General features: G+C 38.3%; 2 protein-coding genes across 2 annotated transcripts in view; one reads left to right on the top strand and one right to left on the bottom strand.

The window, feature by feature from the left end:
• The first annotated feature begins 6 nt into the window (after positions 1-6).
• On the top strand, positions 7-9192 carry ATP6V1D (ATPase H+ transporting V1 subunit D). The gene is made up of 9 exons (XM_084519444.1): positions 7-162; positions 2132-2249; positions 3405-3484; positions 4864-4931; positions 5633-5677; positions 6144-6247; positions 6681-6747; positions 7700-7778; positions 8416-9192. Exons 1-9 carry the CDS (start codon positions 122-124, stop codon positions 8555-8557), a joined length of 744 nt encoding a protein of 247 aa, XP_084375570.1. The 5' UTR covers positions 7-121; the 3' UTR covers positions 8558-9192.
• A 1944-nt stretch (positions 9193-11136) lies between these two features.
• Positions 11137-17917, bottom strand: part of PALS1 (protein associated with LIN7 1, MAGUK p55 family member) — a 49462-nt gene continuing 42681 nt past the window's right edge. Inside the window, exons 12-14 of the mRNA XM_084519446.1 lie at positions 16987-17189; positions 15567-15677; positions 11137-14206 (exon numbers count right to left, since the gene is read on the bottom strand). Coding sequence (XP_084375572.1) covers positions 14030-14206; positions 15567-15677; positions 16987-17189 — 491 coding nt within the window. The 3' untranslated portion in view covers positions 11137-14029. The remainder of the gene's footprint in view (positions 14207-15566; positions 15678-16986; positions 17190-17917) is intronic.

The raw sequence follows: 17917 nt of genomic DNA, 5'->3' as shown, positions 1-17917 counted from the left end.
GGCCGCCGGCGGCACCCGCAGCGGCAGCGCCCGCCCTCGGCCGGCGACCGCGTCACGGGGCGGCCGCGGCGGGGAGAGGCGAGAGGCGGAGCGGGGCCCGCTCGCCGCCGGCGCCGCCACCATGTCGGGCAAGGACCGCATCGAGATCTTCCCGTCGCGGATGTGAGTGGCACGGCGGGGCCGGGGCCGGGGCCGGGGCCGGGGCGGGCGGGCAGCGCCGGGGACCCTCCGTGCTTCGGGGTGAAAGGCGCCGTGGGGCCGCGGCTGGGTCCCCCCCTCGGTGCTGTCCCTCCTCCGGCGGCTCGCAGTTAGCCGTCAGCCATCTGAGGGCTGCCGCGGCATCCAGAGCCTCGGCATAAGCAGCTTCCAGGGTGCTGTGTGTGTGTGTGTGGGGGGGCTGTCACCGCCGCACCATCGGGCAAGCCGCGATTTAAAAATAGAACACGAATATAAGCAAAAACGCGCCGTCAGACCGTGCCTTCCCTCCACTGCTTAATTGATGTCGTATAAGACGATGGCCATAAAGATTTTTTTTTTTTAAAAAAAAGGAAGTGCAGTGAGCGGACAGTCGAGTAATTTTCCAGGTTGTGACAGCAAACCGCTCGTCATGCAGTCAGATGTCTCCTGACCAGGCTTAAGAAAGCAGCCAACATGGGAATGAACACAAACATTTAACATTGATAAAGCATTAAAAATGCCGTTTTAATAGCGCTGTTCCTCTTCAGGGCTCTTCAGGACAGAAAGACTTTGCCTTGGGGTGAAAGGCCGTTTCAAATCTTCTAGCGTAAAATTAGGCTGATGACTGGATATGATCTGTATAGGAAGATGTCTTGCAGGATAGAAAACCTCAAACATAAAATAACAACTATTATTTCCTCATGAATGAGCTCAGGCCACACAAAACAACAGCTTACATAGAAATATTAATATATTACATGGTAAAGGTTCTGTTTTGAACCTCAGCTCAGAAATAAATGGCTGCATGTACTAAGTCACCTGGTCGCCTGCTCTTCAATAGTGCTCTCGTCATGCCATTTACGTGTCCCAGGAGGAGGCACCTCAACCACTTCTGAAAGGTATCTGTTTTTGTGGGCTGACAGATCATTGTGGCAAGGAGGTAGTGAGGAACAAAGATTTGATATTTATGAGCCCTGTTTCAAATGAGGTAATAGAGTAATAATGTGGCAGATATTTTGATAGGATGTGAGCTAGGATGTTAAAGATGGCCTGCTTCTAGAACAAATTTTTTGTTAACTGATGGAACTGAGTTTTACAAGGTTTTTGGTCTTGTTCTCTTTTGCTCGTGTGACCCTTCTCTGGGCTGGATATGATCGCTCACAGAAGCTGCTCAGTCTCCTTGACAGTAAACAGGACTTTGTTTAGTGCACTCACAGAGCCTGTGAAATCTTGCTTGAACTAGAAAGTGAGCCAGTCTCGGTCAGGTAGTGAACAGGGTGAGAAGGTAGCTCAAGGTGGGAACAGTCACCTACTTGCTGTGAAAATTAAGGTGCCCTGTTGTTCTTTGACTTTTTTTTTATTATTATTTTTATTTATTTTTATTTTTATTGTGAATATTCAGAAAGTATACGTGCTTCTCAGTTATAACAATCTTGTAGGCGTTAATGAAGCTATTCTTACAACATGTCAGTAGAGTGGGGAAGTAACTGTGTCCACTTCACAGGCAGAATTTTCATTATACTTACATTTTCCAAGGTCAGAGAGGAAGCGTATAGGCTTCTCTTTACAGACCTGAATGTCATCCTTTATGCACACTAACTATGTATACAAAGCAGTAGCTTAAGTTAGCACAGTGGATATTGTAGTATAGCTACTGAAATTTTAGTTAAAAAGATTCATCAAATTAAAATGTATGTGACAACAGAGAGGGAAGCAAAGTTTGGATCCTTTCTGAGTTCCCAGTTCTGCACCAGAAACCTGGAAGTTTGCTACTGGAAATAAATAAAAGAATAAATAAAATTCTATCCTGAATTGTCTCTGCTGTTTTACCACGTTGATGTTTCTCCATTGCTTCATACTTTCTGTCATGTCCACATCAGAAAATCATGTGTAATTTTTTTCCTAATCCCTTTGGATGATGCAGGACATTTTTATTTCTTCCTCTGTTTAACAGGGCTCAGACCATCATGAAGGCTCGTTTGAAAGGAGCCCAAACAGGTCGTAACCTATTGAAGAAAAAATCTGATGCTTTGACGCTTCGATTCAGGCAGATCCTTAAGAAAATTATTGAGGTAGGTAAATTAGATTTTTTTTGTCTCTCTTTATTTGAAATCTGTTCGTCAGTTGTGCATTCCCATTTTGCTAACTTCATTAGGTAGGCTGGAATGTAGGACAACATTGTAGATAACCCGTTCTTTACAAGTGAGGCTTCCAAGGACAGGTGAGCAGAACTTCGTTTTCCTGGCTGCAGTGGTACAGGAAGTTTATAAGAGTTAATATTCTTCACTTCTTTCCAACCAGGCCTCGGCTGTGGTTCCCTACCATCTCTCCTACATTACAGGAAATTTGCTCTGATGGTGTCAAATACATTATGAGTGGATCTAACATGTTCTGTAGCATTATTTTTATTGCTTTATCTGGCCTGAGAGGATACTGCACATCTATAATGTTTTTGGCATCACTAGGCACACTAGGAAGCAGAGACAAGAAATTTTGTCCAGATGGACATTGTTCCTTTATGAAGAAACATCAAGTTCTGCTTCTTTCTTTGTAACATGACTGACAAATCCAAGATATTCAGCAGAGCCTTATATAGCTTGTTCTCGGCTACCATACTAGACAGGTTTTAGTTGTACTGTTTTGGCTGGAACTGCTATGATGCCTATGGTTAGCAGTAGTGTTTTGGTGTAGACAAGCTCTTGGCACTCTGTATCTAGTTGTCTACAGAGTGACTAAGACACTAAGGCTCTTACTTCTCAGTAGCATGGTTTTTTGCTTCAAGGCCTTGAAATGTGTAAAAATGGGAAAAAATAGAGTAGGAGGAGAGAGCAGCTTCACAAAGTTACATACACCTGTACGCTGAAAAACAACTTCAGATGTCTCATAGTATCCAGTACAGTATCAGGTAAAAGTGATTTCCTGCTGGAACACTTTGTTGTTGCAATTTAACCCCCATGTAGTAGAATTTTATGACTATTGAGACAGAGGAATCTTTTGCAGTTTCTTTGGTTCTTACACTGGGTGAGTGAAATAGCTGAAGTATTTCTTTTTTAAACAGTCACCTGGGAATTACGATATGCAATTTGCAGTTTGAGAGTAAGATAGAGATATCGGATTTTCTCTTTCTTACTCTCTTAAATTTCTCATTGTTTTCTTTATGCTGTTAGTTATTCATCCTGGGAAAAAAATAATATACCTTATATTTGCTGCTTCTTTTTTTTTAACAGACTAAGTTGCTGATGGGTGAGGTGATGAGAGAAGCTGCATTTTCACTTGCTGAGGCAAAGTTTACAGCAGGAGATTTCAGGTGAGGATTGCTGATCTTATGTGTATCCTACCCATGGGAAAATGTGATCAACAAACTGTTGATTTCTCTTCTGGAAATAAGTAAAATTCTTAAGCACACTTCTTAAAAAAAGGCAGTGGGCAAGGCAGGACAAGATGAACTGAATTCCATTAAGTAAAGGTGAGAGACATCACTGCAGGAGAGAGAGAATGTGTGATGAAAATGTATAAAAAAGCTGAAAAATTAACAGAATTTACATACAGATTGTGCACAGATCCTTGATTTGAGAAGTTGTTTTTTGCAGCTTGGAAGCTAAAACACAGGTATACAAGACTCTATATCAGAGTGCTGGATTATGTATTATTTTGATTTTTGTTGTAGACTTGAAGACAGGATCCAGTATGTGTTATTTTTTCCAGTAAGTTGTTGGGAGGTTCTACTCAATGTTTTAGCGCCCTGTCTCATGACCTCTTGCCTCACTAGGGTTATTGAGGGCTGTATGCGAGAGGGGAGATAGAGCTTTTTCCTCTAGTGGGTTATTTTTAATTGCATTTTAATAAACTACAATTCTAACTAGGCTGTTGGTGTACTTCATCCAAATGTAGCTCTTGTAGTGTTAATGATTCAGCTGATGGTACCACCAGTTAATGGGGAAGAGCTAAGTGATCAGACGCATTAGTAACCTGTGTGCTGCTAGAGGTGCACAGCATCCATGAAAGCCTTTTTACTCTCATTTGGATGTGGTACTGTTTCCTGTTTTAACCAGGCACGGTGTTTAGGTATAAACAATAGTTAGATTCCACCCTGTAAGTAAATTGTACTTCAGTGGAAGAGTTGGCTACAGTGACCTGTTCTTGGAGGACCTTAAGACACTTTAGAATCCTTCAAGATGAATTGTACAAGCTTAAGTTTGTTAACACAGAAAGAGCTAGTGGGTAAACAAACTCATTTACTGTTCTGAAAGAACAAATAAATATGAACTCATAAAAATGAACAGTGTTGTGGCCTTGGTCTACATTAAAGCCTTGAGATTCCTTTGCTTTTAGTGGGAAGAGAATTGCACAGGTTGATTAGACTCAACATTATTGAAATATTTTAAAGTCATTTACCAGATAACTGGCCAATTTTTAGATATGCTTTGTATACTTAGTCTAAAACATTTCCAGAGTTACATTTCAGAGTCTGTTTCTTTTACATTTCCAGATATTGCTGCAAAATCGTTTCTTTGAAAGCTTCTGTGTTAGCTTTGAAGACTGTGCAATTAAATGCACAGAGTAGTGAACAAAAAATAATTTCCAAATCATTACAGCTATTTGATAACTACTTCATCTTGCCTGTAATGATGAATTAATGAACGACTTCAGTGTTCATGATTAAGATGTATGTTTTCTTCCTTACAGTACCACTGTGATCCAAAATGTGAACAAAGCTCAAGTCAAGATCAGAGCTAAGAAGGACAATGTAGCAGGTGACTCTTCTCTTGACTATGGGTATTTCAACTTTCAAGGGAATCATGGGAGGTGACTGAAATATGCAGGAGTGTTTCCAAACACCATCTCCTCTTATTTCTCTTATTAATCTAACAGTAGGAACATTTCTAATTTACTAAAATTTTTCAGATACATATTTTTTATGTTTAATCATTTACCTCTCGTAAGATGAAACAAGTGTATGTAAACTGTTGTCCAATTTCTAGATCTTCAAATAAAGCATAATTTCCGCTACTGAAAGTAAATGAGAAAACCAGGAAATTAAGTATCAGAATTAAATAAATTTTAAGAAGTTAAATATCAGTGATTGTCTGTGAAGAAAACAGGAAAGAACAATCAAGATTGAATGCTGAAAACATTCCTTAAGCATGGGGAATATATTGCTAAGTGGTAACATACTAAAATTGAGTACTGAATAAAATGGAATACTTCTCTGAATTTTTCATGTGTTTAGCTCTCCATGATCTCAATATCATTTCTAAGTTCCATATTAAAGTGGAAGAATCAGCATGATTAAGTCTTTCCAAGCTATATGGGGAGATTTTGGAAACAAAGCTTCTGAGCTTATGGAATTTATTAGAAGCAAATGGGGTAAAAATGAGTTGTAATTAAAAAATATATATGTATATATATATAAAACCTTATGTCTCTTACACACATACTTGCTCACTTCTGCCAGGTGTAACCTTGCCAGTTTTTGAGCACTATCAGGAAGGAGGGGACAGTAAGTACAAAACAAATGCTTTCTATCATACATGTACTTGTGCTAATAGAAAAATACTTGCCATACTTTGCTGATAAGTCCGTTTACATCACAGGCACAGGAATATGTATTTCCTCTGTCTTTTGCTGTTTACAAAGCTATTTTTGCTTTGTCCTGTTCCTCTAATATGGAGAGATTATTAAGGGGTCATAGTGGATTTTAATTTTCTAAATCGTTGAATTTTTTAAACCAGGAGAAGGCTTGTTTACCAGGTTTCTGAGACTAGTAGATCTTATTGTAGACATGCGCAGCAATGATTTGTAGTAGCACAAACCATTATAATGATTGATTTGCTAATGGGCAAAGACTTTAGCTTATCACTTTCTGAGCCGTCTGTATCTGTGTAGTTCATGAAGTACTAATTTTTATCTAGAAAGAAAACACTACGGTAGTATTAGCAACAAATTTCACGTTTTCTTTTTTTCAGGCTATGAGCTGACTGGCTTGGCCAGAGGTGGAGAACAGCTGGCTAAGCTGAAGAGAAACTATGCAAAGGCTGTGGAGCTGCTTGTGGAACTGGCGTCCTTACAGGTTGATGGGAGAAAAAAATGGCTGGGGAGTGGGGAGGAGTCTTTAGTTTCTCCCTGTTCTGAAATTAAAAGTAACAGTCTCAGTGCTTGTAGCTGAGTACTTTCAGCTGTAACATATCTTTCATCCCAGTGCTCCACAAAGTTGCAAACCTTTTTCAGCCATAAAACACAGTTATACTACCACTTCATAGAACTCTACAATGCTATGAAGAAACTTTGTTGAGTTGCTATGTGGTGTAGTTGGTATGTGAAACTGCTAGTATGCAGTGTTCAGATGTAGTCTGGTACTGGTAAGAACACCAACGTTAGCAGAAACGATTCTGCTTCCATCAAGTGAGCAGCTTTGGCTTATAAGTGCTATTTGGTTTTGGGGTGTAAAATATATTGAAATGCCTAGTTTGTCTTGTTATGCCTTACTTATTCCTGTTCCACAGACATCCTTTATTACTTTGGATGAAGCCATCAAAATAACAAACAGACGTGTGAATGCAATTGAACATGGTGAGCATTTTCCTGTTTGGGATGCATAATAATTCTGTGTCTCCATGCAAGACAGGGAGCTGGGTCCTGGAAGCTACTCTTTTGACTGATTTCATTAGTAGGATTTCAAACCAGTTCAAGAATGTTTGAGAGAGCATTACAACGAAACACACTGCAAATAACAAAAATGAAAAGCCCAGTTCCATTCTGAGTTGCTGATACCTGGAATTTTGCATATTGCATGTATGCAATAACTTACTTCATTAGATGATTCTAAACTATCCTTTTCAGTATATTTTTCTTTATCTGCAGGCCCTATCTGCAGCTTATCCCTTAGAAAATTTGACTGTAGAATTGTTTTCTTCTGCAGCCTTCCAAATGCATTTGGCAGCATTGCTAACAGATTTCTCCTTTGGAAAAGTGGTTCTGGTACATGGCTTTCAGAATCGCTCAGTTGGTGTGTTAAAGCTTTTTCTGATGTCTTGTATCTTCCCTTGTAACAGTATATTTGAGTATTTGTTTTCATGATGGCTTTTTCCAACTGAGATCATAATTCTTTGTGTAAGTCCTATATTGAACAAAAGTTTCTGAAAGAATGTGATGGATGAATATAGTTTTACTTCTAATCTTGCCCATCCTTTGAAGGTTTATTTTTTAACCAGTTCAATGGGGGAAAAAGGACCTTACTAAAAGGCCAAGAATCAGTGCTTTCAATTCCATTGCATATCTTTCAGAAGAATGTATTATCAGAGATTCCATGATGTTTGGAGTAATAGTTTAGTCCTGGACTTACTGAAGAAAAGAGTTTTGTGTATTTGTCTAATGAAATAGTGTGATTTTCCATCAAAGACAATTCCCCTTGGCCAAAAGAATTACTAGATTTACTTTAAATAACCATCTGTGCACTGTATTATGACAACTTCCTGAGTAATATAGCAGCAGTCCAACAACTTCCTTGTTTATATTTCTTCAGTGATTATTCCTAGGATTGAGCGCACTCTTTCCTACATCATCACAGAACTGGATGAAAGAGAACGAGAGGAATTTTACAGGTAACTATCTGAAACAAGACCAGACTGGTCTCTTTTTCTCAGATAAACCATTCCTCAGAGAGGACTTGGAAAACTGCCAAATCTGGCAGTGAGTGCTGTTAAGCACGACCTGGTTCTTAATGCACATTGAGTTTCCAGAGCTGGGCACTTATAGACCTGCAATTGCTTGTCACGGAGTTACAGATGAATCCCTACCGCTAGGTTGCATATAGCTGTCTCCAGCAGGAACGATGGAATACAGTTCACTGAAGTGTTCTGCTTTAGGGACACCTCTGTCACAGAGGCTGGTGTTCTACACTACGTGAAGTGAAGGTGTCAAACCTGAAATGAATTATAGCTAAGTTGCCTTCATTCAAGAAAAGCAGACTAGTCAGAGTAGTGGTAGAATGCAGTACTTAAAGTAAAAAATGTCATTTAGAGTTTGGGTGAAAAAATGAGTTAATCTGTAGAGATGAATGATTTTGAAGGGTGGCAGCTTGCAAAAAGAGCATTTTGTCACTTATTACAGGACTTTCATTTCCTGGCGAACTTTTCCAGGCAGCTTTATCACAGCCAACTTGTATGACATCTTTGCTGCTAGCCTGTTTCATGAAAACATCACATTGCTTTCACAGATAAACCAAATTTCTCTTCACAGGTTAAAGAAGATCCAGGAAAAGAAAAAGGTACTGAAAGAAAAATCTGAGAAAGAACGGGAGCTGCGAAGGGCTGCTGGTGGGGAACAGGAACCAGCTAATCTCTTAGCAGAAGAGAAGGATGAAGACCTTCTCTTTGAGTAACCTGCTGCAGTTGTTATATTTGGAGCAGGGGACCCAGAATACAGAAGGCCCAGTTGCAGTATAATTTGGGACATGTTGCCTCAATCATACTTAAGTGGCTTCTCAGTTGGTGTATAAGTCTTGAGTTAACTGGGTTGTGGATTTCTCCTGGGAGATTAGAAATCTGGGAACTTGACTGTAGCATAGGAGGAAAATGAGAGATCAGTAAGGTGCTTTATTATCAGTAAAGCCTTCTGTTGTGTGCTCATTCTGTTTCTTCATTTAATAGGAATGATTGTCCATACCTGTTCTTTTTGCACAGTGGCTCTTGATTTGCCTAATCAGATTCCTCTTTAATTGTTACCACTGCAGGCAGAGGAAAATGTGATTTAGGGAGGGAGATGCATGCACTGTTCTTCACTGCTGAAATGTGAATTAACGTGAAAGTTGCTTAAAAGAGGTGTTGGTACAACTGAAGTCAAATATAAGTAACGGCAACTCTAGTTTTCTAACCTATTGATGAAATCCACAGTCTTTATGATTTATTTCTGTTGCATGATTGTTACCACTGGCCTAAAACATCTGTGGTTTTAATTAGAGGTTCTGCCAACTTGTGTATTCTGTGCTAGAAACAAGTAAAAGTTCTAAATGTTAAATATCTGGTGCCTGTCTCCTGCTGCAAGATGATGGTCTTAAAAGCTTGGTAACTGTCATGCTGGTTGTGAGATAACCCTCTCTTCATTCCACACCCCCAGTTTATAATGTATACTGGTCACATCTCCTTTTATCCTGTGTCCAAATTCACTTACCCTTTACCTCTGTAGATAAACAGCCAAGGAGAAGTCACATCCTCTTGCCACAAACATGCAGAAGCTCTTTTAAACTATCCAGCTCCATGTTGCTTTAAATGCTTTTTGTTGCTTTGTAACAAGTAGGCAGGCAAGCAGGGTTGAATGTACAGTAGTCCATTCTTGTGCTTTCTTGCATTCTAGGCTGATGAGACGAATTTAGGAAAGAGGTGAATAAGCTGTCATATGCAGTAGGCACCATGGCATAGATTTATTGTTAGTAGACTCTTTGACATAAGCACCTTGTTTTAAATATGATCCAGCACTTAACAGCAGATGCAGGGCAAACACAAGAAAAATTATTTCTGTTAGCACCTTTTAAAAAGTCGTTTTACAATTTTATGGAGCAAAAGGCCTTCTTTCCCTCTTTAGAAGCTGAAAGCAGCACAGCTAAATGAACTTGTACTTCAGGCTAAGATACAGGTTGGTCCAGCTTGAAAGAAAGAGCCCCTTGTTTTTGTGTTGAACTCCCATCAAACCCTCTTACCTCCTAGTCCACCTGTGTTCTGTCAGATACTTTCCTCAACAGGAGTAGCATCATTCAACTGGTTAAAAAAACACACACACAAAAAAACAACCACCCCACCTGCTTTGTTCCTTGTGTCCTGCTTTAGCTAAGTACCAGAAGGAATGTATTCACACATCCTTATTGTAGTGATAGGAAAGAGGATCCTTATGTAACAGATGTTTACTGCCTCAAAGGAAAGAAGTAGAGCCATCCTGAAGAATTGTTTGTACTGTGCTGGCTAAAATCTAGGCCCTCCAGTACCTACAGGGGGCCTACAAGAAAGCTGAAGAGTGACTCTTTGTAAGAGAGTGTAGTGATACGACAAGGGGCAATGGCTTCAAAATACAAAAGGGTAGATTCAGACTAGATATGAGGAAATTCGTTACTCAGAGGGTGGTGAGTCACTGGAGCTGGTTGCCCAGAGAAGCTGTGGATGCCCCATCCCTGGAGGTGTTCAAGGCCAGGCTGGATGGGGCTTTGGGCAACCTGGGCTGGTGGGAGGTGTCCCTGCCCATGGCAGGGGGTTGGAACTGGCTGATCCTTAAGCATTCCTTCCAACCTAAAACATTCTACGATTCTATAAAGTGACGATTTAGTCAACCTTGGAAGATTTTAATTCAGGCTACTAGAGATTAAGATTTACCGAGATGGCTGTACTTGCTGTTTGAACAGCTGTTTTTTTGCACCTTGTTGGACTATCCTTTGTAATAGAATAATTCCTTCCTCTTCTGCAGATGGGAATTTATCATATGGTAGTTTATCATCTTAGCTGGAGTAGAATTCAATTGAAGATGGTTAAAAGTAGTATAAAGTACAAATGAATCCAAAAAACAACGATCAGAAAAAAAAATTAAGTCTGCAACTCACTGACATCTGACAGATGAAATTTTGTGGCTGTCAAATAAGATGACAAGCTTGTCCCTCTGAAAATAGATCACATCAGGACAGCTAAAACTTACTATGTTAACTTCATAAAGTCTCGGAATTTAGCTGAAATTATTTTTTTCGCCCCAAAGTACAAGGATGAAACTGAATTGAGAAGATCAGGCAGCATCAGTAAGAAAGCTACAGTAAGATTGTGGTCTTCTCAGGTCTACAATTTCTCTCTGCAGTCTGTTCCCTTCTGACACCATGCATCCAGTGGGAGAGGTAAGGAGAACATCTAGGGTACTGATGGGTCACAGCATCTTTCACACATCCAGCAAAACAACAGGAAGACAACTTCCAAGATTCACTAGAAGTAGTAAAATTGTACAGTGATTTATTTTAAATCTAGAAATATTTTACATTTTTACATTAGTGTGCAGTTCATGATGTCTCAAAATACAGAGTGCAGATACACATATAAAAGTATGATGTGGGGCTAACCACAGGTCTCAGTAAAGTTACCTTAATTAAGGCATTAAACCCCCACCATATATTTTAAAAAGTCACATATAATTACATTCAAAATTTTATGCAATTCAGCTAACGTTTAATTAAATCTGGACTGGTAAAAATGCAGATACCTTCATTTCAGTCTGACACAGCTCACGACAAAGCCTGTGACAAAGTGTTTCACCACTGAAGTTTGCATATTCTCTTTTACTCTCAAGGGAATTAATACACACTCTTCATTAAAAAAAAAAAAAAAAAAAAAAAAAGGCAGAATCATTTCTTACACAAGGTAGTTCCAGGTCCAAACTGGTGGCAGATGGAGCACCAGGTCCACTGCTCAGTGGTTATAACTACCATAGCACCTCTTTGTATGGGTATCAGCAAGCAGTGCGTGCCTTGGGAATTAAGAGAGTAGAGCTGAACTTCAATGTTACTTAAGTCTACATTCAAAACTTATTGGTATAAAACCAGCCTCTGTACACCATTTCAGAAAAACTGGGGAGAAGAACATCAAATACATTAACAGTATGATTTACTTTGAAAGACACTGGCTATAAATGCTGAATACAGAAGAGGGTTCAGCAACTGTCTCGAGCTGACTGTGACTGCAAGAATCTGGACAGTACTTACATAGCTGAGCTAGGGTACCCTTAAAGAATACATTTTACTGCTTTCCATCTTCTTGTCCAACTATGAAGCAGTCAATACCAAAAAGGCTAATACTTCTACAATCATCTTTCTTAAAAAAGGGTAGAACTGATATAATATTTTGTCATCTATGAAACACTGTTTATCCAATATACCTGAATGGTGTTGTTTTCAAACAATTTATTAAACCGACAACGTGCCTGCAATGTGAGGCAAAAAGCTATTATCTTGAATATCTAGCCCTCAAACCAACAGCTAGAACACTATTATATTATTTCTATCAGCAAACCGAAGATATTAAAGATTTGAACTTTTTCCGAAGGGTCATTACTTAGCCTCATTAACTGCTTATTGCTTCTCAGCCCTAAATATTAAACCTGCAAATGCTTCCTAACAAGACAGGAATGCACTCTATGCTTTAATTTTTCAATGCACAATGTTAGCTCAGTAACTAGGAAAGTCATCTGAAAATTTCCTTATATTTCCTGTATACTTAGAGTCCTCTATTCAACTATGGGTATGAGTTTGTTCCATTGAAACTTGAAGAAAGAACATATGCAAGACAGTATGGAAAAAATCAACTACTTTTTAATCCTTCAGCAATAGACAGGAGCGAACAACACGTTGACCTAACTCCAGTGTTTTACCTGTAAGAATTCAGAAAGACTATGGCTAAAATTAAGAGAGATTCACATTCAGGGTTCTTTGTGCTACCCAAAACCAAAACAGCTGAGACACTACTACTCAGTCAGCTTCAGCAACAGAACAGCCCTACTGCAGGTGCGTAGCCTTTGTAGTTAAGCCTTCACTGCTCAAAATTTGAGGATGCAGAGATCTTCTCATTGCTTCACCAAACACACTAGGATGCAGACAGACCTTGCCTTTTTGTTCACTTGATTCAAGTTTTTTGTTCTAACAATTACAAATATCCCCCTTTCTTGCATTCTGTTCTTGTGACTTCAGTTACCAGTGTTTCACGCATACTTTTACTGCAGTACTGAGCAAATGCAGGACAGCATGTAGGCTAGTGAATTACAATGCTTGTTTGTAACGCAATAGCTACATTCAGCTATTTTAATTCCAGTTAGTTATCCATTAGACCAACAGCCATACCATAAACCATTCGCAGAGATTAAAATACCCACTTGCCTTCCAATGTTTAGCACATCAGTCTGTTTTAGCCAGTAACCTGTTATAAAACATGAGAGCTTAAGTTGACTTCCAAGCAGTGTTTTACAACTATATATTTTTCATAAAAATATAACCTCTGCCTTTCTAAATATCTGTAGAGATCTGTGGAGAACAGTGGCTCCAATCAGCTGATGTTTTAAAGAAAATTCCATAAAAATATCAAATCTAAAAGATCAATATAATATTTTTCTTTGATTGGACCTAAAATTAATGTGCAGTCAAATCTGATTTTAAAAGTCTGACTAAAAAGATACAAGGATCAAAATATTTACATTATACACATTTTCCAATTACAGTGCTATTTCAAAAGTGGAATGTTTTTTAGAATTAAAATATAAATTCAAACATCAAAGGGCAGCTCCAGACCAGTGGCATCTTTGTTTTTCAATTTTTTGAAAAGTAGAGATTTGTCATTAATATTAGAATTTTTATGTGTATATTATTTCTCCACCCAAGGATCTGTAGAATTACACTCAAACTACCATCATGTCCCACAAAGTCATTAAGTTAAGTGTTAAATAACATTCATATTTATAACTATGTGACAACATGGACTGTATATACACATACACACACACATACACACTTAAAATCTTTGATTTCCTAAGAGTGACTAGGTAGAAAAATGTGGATTTTTATATAAAAGTTGTTGCTAGAAAAATCTATCTAAAGCTTAGTACTGACAAGGTCTCCATTTCTAGACCACAGAGAAAGAACATTTGGACAATCTTTAGATCAGTTAAATCAGCTCAAGCTGATTAGTACATTTTTTCAATAATAAACTATTCCACTTGCAAAGGATGCAGCCACTGAGGTCTATAGAGCTCACACACTTATTACTAGAACTGAGCAGACCTACATACGATCCCCTTAGAATGATCACTAGATTGAAATCCATTTGTCCCTTGGAATGATTCTCTCTCATCGTAGCCAGGTAGAGGGTACCCACTGGGGCTCTGTGTCAAGTTTGTTTATTAACCGAAGTAACTCTTGATACGCCTTGTCAAGATCAGAATTCACAATTGCTGTGTCGAAATAGTGACCATTGTTTTGTTCCATCTCCCTCGTCTTCTCTATGATTTCTCTCAGCTCTTCTGGCTGCAATCAAAAACAGGGAGTTATTGCATGTATGTACACCTCTCCCCCATAACAAGAGTAGGGAAATATAACAACTCAGGTTTTCTACATAAATTTTCATGGCATCATCAGCTACTTATAGCTAAGTTTATGACTACAATGAACCATGACATATTTTAAAGCCAAAGGTACTCAAGACTATGATTTCTGGCTGGCCACAAGTGGCACTCCAGTACAACTGTCCCAGACTGAAGTAAATGAGGAAGACAAAGCACTGCTCCTTTTATGACGTGCATCTGACTGAGGCTCAAAAAATTAGGTTGCTATGCTTATCATCTCTCCAGAAAAGACTGAAGATTGCAGAGAGAAGGAGGAAACTTATCCATGTAGAGAATACGATTATTTTTAACCCTTACAAAAAAAAAATCCCTGTTTTAAGACTTTGACTAATTCCCTTTTAGGTTTTACATCCATACAATACATGCATCACCCTTGCATCATGTAAGGAGGGCAAAACACAGCTTAGAACAGAGTGAGGAGCAATTCGTGATCAACAGCTGTATCAGGAGTCCTTATGAGTAGATGCAGTTATGCTGTGAGAACTGTTCTTCCTTAGTCTGAGCTACATTATGCTAAATTAACACTCTGTGGGTTGAAAAGTACTACCCACACTATAAGGTAGATTTCAGGTAGAAGGCTAAGTGGAATCTACCAGTTATATACTGCATTATCATAGCAATATGCACTTTGTATCCCATAAACTAGTAAGGGCCTTTTCAGAGATTTCAGACACCTTGGATACATTTGTGGGTTATAATTCCACTCAGCAGAACTAACTTCTCATTTAACAAAATCACCTGAACTGAGGTGATAAGCTGAGATCTCAGAAAACTCAAAACTTGAAAAGTGAGCCTAGAAGATCAAATGTAAAGATTAATTTATCTAAAAAGTTAATACATTTTCAAGTACTTTTCCAAGGCCAGGTAAATTCTGAAAGAAAAAAAATGCTCCTTAGAGTTCCTCCAAGATTTACTTGAAGACAGAGCAGGATTTCTGTAGTTTTGAAATAAAGGGTCGCATTTTTGTACCAAAATGCAGAGACCAGCACTGTGACCCAGGACAACTGAACTAGCAATGGATCCTCTTACCCCATACCTCTCACATTCAGTTAAGGAAAGCACCCCGTGCCCCCCCCCCCCCCCGAGTACGGTCTGCTTACTGACCTGCAGCAAACAGATCTCTAACTGTACCACTTCCCGTGTACCATCAGTACCATTACCATCTCCCAGTTCCAAAGAAAAAGTATATTAATTTGTTTACCAAAAACAATTCAGATCTGTAAATTAAACAAAGGTTTCAGAAGAGGTGTTAAATGCATTACCTTTGGGTTTTTCCCTTCTTTGGCCAATAAAGCACGCAATCTCTCTTGTGAAGGTGGTGCAACAAATATTATATATGGCTTCAAGTCAGAATTCCGTAGTGTCTTCAATGACTGAAGAAAAAGGATTAATTATTGAACAGCTAACCAATTTCTGCACAATTGACCATAACAGTATTATTACTACCACTCACAGTGTAGTCACCATGGGCTATAAAATTGGTACTCCACCTTTTTTTTTCTTTTTTTTTTTTTTTTTAAAAAAAAAAACTTTATGGAACCCACACGTTTACTTTTGCTCAAGAATAACTTAAACTGAAGGAATATCTTTCAGTATGCTAAAGCAAAAAAGTCACCTAAATTGAAGCAACTTTCCTTACAATGCTAGCGAATGGAATGAGCTTTTAATTGAGAGAAAAACATTTTAATACCAATCAAGAAAATTTCAGTTTATCCTTTCCTGTTTTGAAGATTAAAATACAGGACACTAAATATACTACATCCTCAGCATACTTTTTGCAAACTACATATGTATTGAGAGATGGAAAATAAAAAGAACCTGACTGTAGTTTAATTTTTCCAAAAGCTTCCTTCTGTCTGTCTTGGGACAAGCTACTATCTCTGAGGTAGATTTTGCAACCACAGAATTAGAGCAAGTCAATTTTAAAAGTATTAAAAATTTTCAACATATTACGTGCTTTGTGATACCCATGAGCAATTCTAGCAAAGCATCACAGTCCCAACTGATGATGGCTTATTCTAGCATCCATACTACCAGACTTTATTGACGGTGTCTAAGTTTAGGGAGTCTCTTACAACACTTGGAACAGCAGCAGACATGTACACAGTATGGCATAACAGATCAGCTGCGTTCCATGACTAGACCTCCTACATTTGCCTAAATTTCAAAGTTGAGGTCTGCATGCATAGTTTATTTTTTCTTTCTATATAATCAAAAGGTCATAATTAAAGAGCTGTTCAATTTTGTTGATTTGATGTACTTTAACCCTGCCTCCGATAGGACTGCATAAACACATTCCCCAAATGCAGTTTCCAAGTATAATCACAAACAACTTCATCTTCAAAAACCTCAGAGCTCCCAGAGTAATTGCAACAGTTAGGGACAAATTTTATTTTAGTTAATTTTTCAGTTGAGATATTTGGTGAGAAATATCTAGAAACCAAGGTCCCTTTTAACTTTAGCACAGATATAGAAGATGTTATAAAGGTAACCTTCTTGTTCCTTGTTTGTAAATATACACAACACACTAAATAGAGTCAACTAAACATCACTGAAAAAAACTTGGAATAAACATGGAAATAGACCTTGAACAGACTAAGGTTACACAAACCTACTATAGCTTTTAGATTTTCACAGTAGCTACTAGTATTAAAACACAACAGACAACAGCTTTTGCTGTACCTGGGTATGAAGATTTAAAAGGCATATCTTGCCGGAGTTGATTACTTGCCGCACGGAGTCTATGCTGGTACCATAGAGGTTCTTTTCAAATTCTCCATATTCAATAAACTTCCCTGCAGCTATGTCATTCTCAAATGCTTGTCGGGAAATGAAATGGTAATCTCTGCCAGCTACTTCAGTCTCCCGCCTGCTCCGAGTGGTATCTACAACAAAAGCAACAAAAAAAAAACAAACAGACAGTGATATACCTGTAGAACCGAAGGGGAGAAATCAATAGTTCTGTTAGAAGAGGTATTACTATCAAGCAAATAAGGCGTTTGAAACATACAAGAAATATAGGTATTTTATTGTATGTAATAAATATCCCTGGAGAGATTAAACAGTCAAAGGCTGAACATACATTTAGATGTCTTCTTATGTTCATCTAGGAAATAAACAGTCAATTATGTAAGGCATAATATCACCTGTGTGGCAGCATTCTGAACATGGAAAAAACTGTTGGTTGTTTATAACACACTATAACATTAAGCAGTTTATAAATCTAATTTCAGGTAGAGAAGACATTAAAAATAAAAAATTCAGTAGAATATAAGCAGCTTGGAAAGACACTGAGGACACCTAAATTTAAAATTATGCAGGATAGCTAGTTCAAAAGTTCTTTAAAAAAGAAACTGTCACATCTGTCAAACTTCTATAACTCATTCCAACTGTATCCAAACCGAAATATATACATGTGTCACAGTGTTACAGAAGCATTATGTTGAGACACTGGATTTGCATTGACTTTCCAAAGCCACTTTTTGCCACACAAGACACAACTTGTCCTTTATCCAAGAGCTGACTCAAAAACCCCAAACTCCTAATTACAGTTCTCATCATGAGATTTGACTATAGACAGCATTTAGAATAAGCAATCATATCTGCCCATCAA

This window comes from Aythya ferina, assembly GCF_964211825.1.
Source record: "Aythya ferina genome assembly, chromosome: 5".
Lineage (NCBI taxonomy): Eukaryota > Metazoa > Chordata > Aves > Anseriformes > Anatidae > Aythya > Aythya ferina.
Note: the sequence above shows the minus strand (reverse complement) of the source record. Positions and strands in the feature narration are given on the sequence as shown.

What these genes read in the sequence shown, in the direction of transcription:
- ATP6V1D (XM_084519444.1), top strand. Translation starts at nt 122, where the DNA reads ATGTCGGGCAAGGACCGCATCGAGATCTTCCCGTCGCGGAT. An exon ending in TGGAACTGGCGTCCTTACAG is followed by an intron (nt 6,248 to 6,680) that starts GTTGATGGGAGA and finishes CCTGTTCCACAG; the next exon opens with ACATCCTTTATTACTTTGGA. An exon ending in TGTGAATGCAATTGAACATG is followed by an intron (nt 6,748 to 7,699) that starts GTGAGCATTTTC and finishes ATATTTCTTCAG; the next exon opens with TGATTATTCCTAGGATTGAG.